The 5,164-nt window shown below is 45.3% G+C and overlaps 1 protein-coding gene across 1 annotated transcript in view; it reads right to left on the reverse strand.

Annotated features, from left to right (window-relative positions):
- ABR (ABR activator of RhoGEF and GTPase) overlaps positions 1-5,164 on the reverse strand; it is an 86,744-nt gene that overhangs the window by 80,681 nt on the left and 899 nt on the right. Inside the window, exon 2 of the mRNA XM_015823744.1 lies at positions 1,826-1,878. Within this exon, the coding sequence (XP_015679230.1) occupies positions 1,826-1,878 (53 nt within the window). The remainder of the gene's footprint in view (positions 1-1,825; positions 1,879-5,164) is intronic.

Below are 5,164 nucleotides of genomic sequence, written 5' to 3' on the forward strand. Positions count from 1 at the left end.
GGGGGAACTATGGTCCCCTTAATGACTTGTGGACTTCAACTCCCAGAATTCCTGAGCCAGCATGGGGGAACTATGGCCCTCTTCATGACTCGTGGACTTCAACTCCCAGAATTCCTGAGCCAGCATGGCTCAGCTTGGAAACCTCTCCCTTTCCCCTCAGCGTGGCTGGCTCAGGAATTCTGGGAGTTGAAGTCCACAAATCATAAAAGAGCCAAGGTTGCCTACCCCTGCCTTAGGCTTAGTCATGCAAGTTCCCGCCCAATGGCGGTCGTACGTTGAGAAGGAATGTAAGCTTATTATAAAAGATCCCGAAAGCCTTCCACATTTGAAGATCGCAACACACTAATTGTCCTCTTTATCAATTAGTCTATAAAAAGGGGTGCCCCATTTTTACAAGGAGCCCCCAGGCAACTTAGGTATCCCTCAGCTGATCTAGCAGGAGCCCATCTCCCAGAATTCTCTGGGGCTGGTTTGGTAGGGCATTCTGGGATTCCCAGACTGCAAAACACTGGAGAACCTTGAGTTGCAAAATGGCTGCCTGGGGTCACCTGCCGAATGCCATCTCTCCAATCTGCAACATTGGGGCAACAAAACACCCACACCTTTTTATAGATTAGAAATGAATAGAATAGAATAGAATAGAATAGAATAGAATAGAATAGAATAGAATAGAATAGAATAGAATTCTGGGAGTTGAAGTCCACAAGTCATAAAAGGGCCAAATTTGAAGACACCTGGTCTATGGATAACCTTTACTTCTAATTTCTCTTTTCTTTAAAAAAAAATCAAAAGCAAATAGTCAGCTGGGAAGGGTGCAAGGTTTGATAAAGACCCCATCACAGCATGTCTGTCTGTCTGTCTGTCTGTCTATCTGTTTGTCTGTGTATGCATGCATGTATGTTTTGGAAGGACATTGACAAGAAGAATCTTGACAATGTGAACAATGGGCCCTATCCCAAAAAAAAAAATGACATGGAGAAAAGTAAGGTTTTACACCAGGGCAGGAAAAAACAAAGGTACAAGTACAGATTAGGTCAAACCTGGCTTCAAAAAATAGTAACTGTGAGAGGGACCTTGGAGTCCTAGTGGATAATCACTTAAACGTGAGTCAGCCGTGTGCAGCAGCAGCCAAAAAAGCTAACACAATCCTGGGTTGTATAACCAGAGGCATGGAATCAAGATCACGCAAAGTATTAGTACCGCTTTATAAAGTCTTAGTAAGGCCACATCTGGAGTCCTGCATCCACTTTTGGCCACCACATTACAGAAAAGATGTTGAGACTTTGGAAAAAGTGCAGAGAAGAGCAACGAAGATGATCCAAGGCCTGGAGACTACAACATATGAAGAACGGTTGCAGGAATTGGGTATGTCTAGTAGTGTTCCAGTATTTGAGGGGCTGCCATAAAGAAGAGGGGGGGTCCCCTTATTTCCCAAAGCACCAGGAGGCAGGAGAAGAATCAAGAGATGGAAACTAATCCAGAAGGAAAGCAACCTGGAATTAAAGGAGAAACTTCCTAACAGTGAGGACAATTAACCAGTGGAACAGCTTGCCACCAGAAGTTGTGGGTAACATCCTTCATCACTGGAGGTTTTCAAGAAGAGACTCTGTTATTCTGCCAAGAGATTGGACAGCCACTTGTCAGAAATGGTATAGGGTCTCCTGCTTGAGCAGGGGGCTGGACTAGAAGACCTCCGAGGTCCCTTCCAGCTCTATTCTGAATTAAATTTGCCACACACCCCATTATCAGAAAGAGCTTGGGGGACTTCCTAAGCTTTCTTTCCTTCGCTCCCCCCCCCCCAAATTCCCTGTGGGGTTTTACTCACTTGTAACACATTGGTGCTTCTTGTAACTCGATTTATAGGCTTATACAGCAACGCTATAAATGAAGGGAAGAGAGGAAAAAAAATGATGGTGAGAATAAGGAATGTGTCAGGAGGAGGAATAACGAAATACATCTTTTTCAACAGCTCTGAAAAAAAGTTAAAGTTGCTAATAAATTTAGATATATGCTCCTTTGTAGCAATAAAGAGCCCCTCTCTTCAACTGCATCAAAAACGGTAAATCGGTAGTCCTCGACTTTATGACCAGAATTGCAGGGGTCTTCCAACTTGGCCCTTTGATGACTTGTGGACTTCAACTCCCAGAATTCCTTAGCCAGGAGGCTTTAAGACAGGGGTCTTCCAACTTGGCCCTTGCATGACTTGTGGACTTCCAACTCCCAGAATTCCTCAGCCAGCATGCCTGGCTGAGGAATACAAGTCATAGAAGGGCCCAGTTGGAAGACCCCTGTTTGTGGACTTCAACTCCCAGAATTCCTCAGCCAGCGTGCCTGGCTGAGGAATTCTGGGAGTTGAAGTCCACAAGTCCTAAAAGGGCCAAGTTGGAAGACCCCTGCAGAATTGGGACTAGAATTTCCATTGCTGCGCAAGGGGCTTGAGTGAGTCAGTCGAACCCGATTTTTTGATGGGGTTTTTTTTGGGGCCAGGTTGTTAAGTGTATCACTGTGGTTCTTAAGTGAATCACCGTCATTAAGCAAATTTGGCTTCCCCCATTGACTTTGCTTAACAGATGCTAGCTGGGAAGGGTTAGGGTTAGGGTTAGATGCTAGCTGGGAAGGTTTGTAAAAGTGGATCATGTGACCTCAGAATGCTACAACCGTCACAAGTCCATGCCAGTTTCCAACTGCCCAAATCATTCACGGCCAGAGGATGAACCAGTCGTAAGTGTGAGGACTCATCATATAGTGAGTCACATTTTTCAACACTGTCATAATTTATAATAATAATAATAATATTATAATAATAATAAAGTTGGAAGGGACCTTGGAGGTCATCTAGTCCAACCCCCTGCTCAGGCAGGAACCCTATACCATTTCAAACGGTTGCTAAACGAATGGCCATTAAGTGGAGAACTGCCTGTGTCGTTTCAATGCACAAATAAACCACGTCCATTTCCTCCCCCCCCCAAAAAAAAACAAATAAGGTGCAAAACATTAACAACAACAAAAATCATAGTTTTCCGGTTCATTTTTTCTCTGCACCTGGAGTGGTTTTATTGATTGCATTTTTAATAGGGGGAATCGACGATCAATATTTTAATGCATCATACCCTCACGTCCACTTTCTGGCCGTCTGAATTTTTGACAGAGAACCATCGATATCCCTAACAGGAAAAAGTTACGGGTAATCCTCGACTTGCGACGATTCATTTAGTGACCGTCCAAAGTTACGACGGCATGACCGTTTTTCACACTTAACTATCGTTGCAGCCTCCCTCGTGGTCACTTGATCAAAATCCAGGCAAGCTTGGCAACCGACTCGCACTTATGACGCGATCCCCTTTTGTGACCTCTTTACGACAAAGTTACTTAGCGACCAGGTTACTAATTTATCAACTGCAGTGACTCGCTTAACAACAAGAAAGGCCGACCAAGGGGGCAAAACGCAATTTAACATTTTTTTTCACTTAACAACATAAATTTGGGTTCCACCGCGGTCGTAGGTCAAGGACTCCCATTTACCGAGCACTGCGCCCAGCTCATCCAAAAGTTGTGCTTGTATACACCAAAAATTGCTTCTCGGCCGTCCCTCCTTTATTTTTGTGAAACCAATCGCATTGTGTTCTTTGCTGAAATGTTCAACACAAAAACACACACACACACACAGACACAAACACCTGTGGGAATGGGTTTTTTTGTTTTTTTGCTAATGGCAGATTAGATTGTTGGCTGCCTTCTGGCACTGCGGCCAGATCGCCATCCGATATGCGGGAAAGCCGGGTGGGATTTTAAATCAAACGGCAACTCTACCCTAATCCGCATTTTTTATTTTTATTTCCCATTACATCATTCCTAAAGTTGAACCCGCTTTTGCTGGGGGGGGGAGGAGAGGCAAAAAATATTAAGTGCTTTTAGTTCCGTGTGGGTGTGAAACGGAGCGAAAAACTGGGATTTTTCCCCCTCTGCTTTTCTTCAAAAAAAAATCCCTCTTCCCAAAAGGAAATTTTTTAAAAGTCAGAATTCTTACTGAGGTTGTAAGAGGCGGTCCTCCACTTACGACGGTTCATTTAGTGACCGTTCAAAGTTACAACGGAACTGGAAAAAGTGACATGACCTTTGTTCACTCTTACGACCGTCGCCGTAACCCCCCCCCGTGGTCACGTGATTTACATTCGGACGCTTGGCAACCGACTCACATTTATGACGGTCGCAGAGTCCCCGGGAGGGGGGGGGTCACGTGACCCCCTTTGGCGACCTTCTGACAAGCAAAGTCCATGGGGTGATGGTGGATTCGCTTAACGACCGTGTGACTAACTTCACAACTGCAGTGATTTACTTAACAACCGTGGCAGGAAATGTCGTAAAATGGGGCAAAATTCACTTGACTCGCTTAGCAACAGAAATTTTGCGCTCTGTTGTGGTCGTAAGTTGAGGACTACCTGTCATTAGAGCGGTCCTTGAGGATTCTGGGAATTGAAGTCCACAAGTCTTAAACTGACCCCAGTTGGACATCCCTGTTTTACGCCAAAAACATTTTTGCACAGTTGCACACCCGGCTAGTTTCTGACGTATGCTGGGGACAACTTCTCCTTTAACACCCAGCCTCTCTTCACAATTAAACCCACAATTGAAAAGAAAAAAATATTTCTTTCTTAAATTTATACACTGACCCTCTCTCGCCATCGGGAAAGATTCTGCATTTTTCAGGACAAAAGTCAGAGGATCTGAAATGGGCTAAACCAGGAAATCCAGCCACCAGGAGCAGACAATGCTAGCCACTACCCAGTGCATGGTGGGTGTCTGTCCCCCCCTCCAAGAACGGACCCCCGTTAAAACATGCTTTAAGAGGGGTGGACTTCCATTCCCAGAATTCCCCAGCCAGGATGCTTTAAAATGGGTGGACTTCCATTCCCAGAATTCCCCAGCCAGCCTGCTTTAAGAGGGGTGGACTTCAACTCCCAGAATTCCCCAACCAGAATGCTTTAAGAGGAGTGGACTTCAACTCCCAGAATTCCCCAGCCAGCATGCTTTAAGAGGAGTGGGCTTCCACTCCCAGAATCCCCCAGCCAGCCTGCTTTAAGAGGGGTGGACTTCAAGTACCATAATTCCCAGCCAGCATGCTTTAAGAGGGGTGGACTTCCACTCCCAGAATCCCCCAGCCAGC

Source organism: Protobothrops mucrosquamatus, unplaced genomic scaffold (assembly GCF_001527695.2).
Source record: "Protobothrops mucrosquamatus isolate PMUCROS unplaced genomic scaffold, P.Mucros_1.0 scaffold1973, whole genome shotgun sequence".
Classification (NCBI taxonomy): domain Eukaryota; kingdom Metazoa; phylum Chordata; class Lepidosauria; order Squamata; family Viperidae; genus Protobothrops; species Protobothrops mucrosquamatus.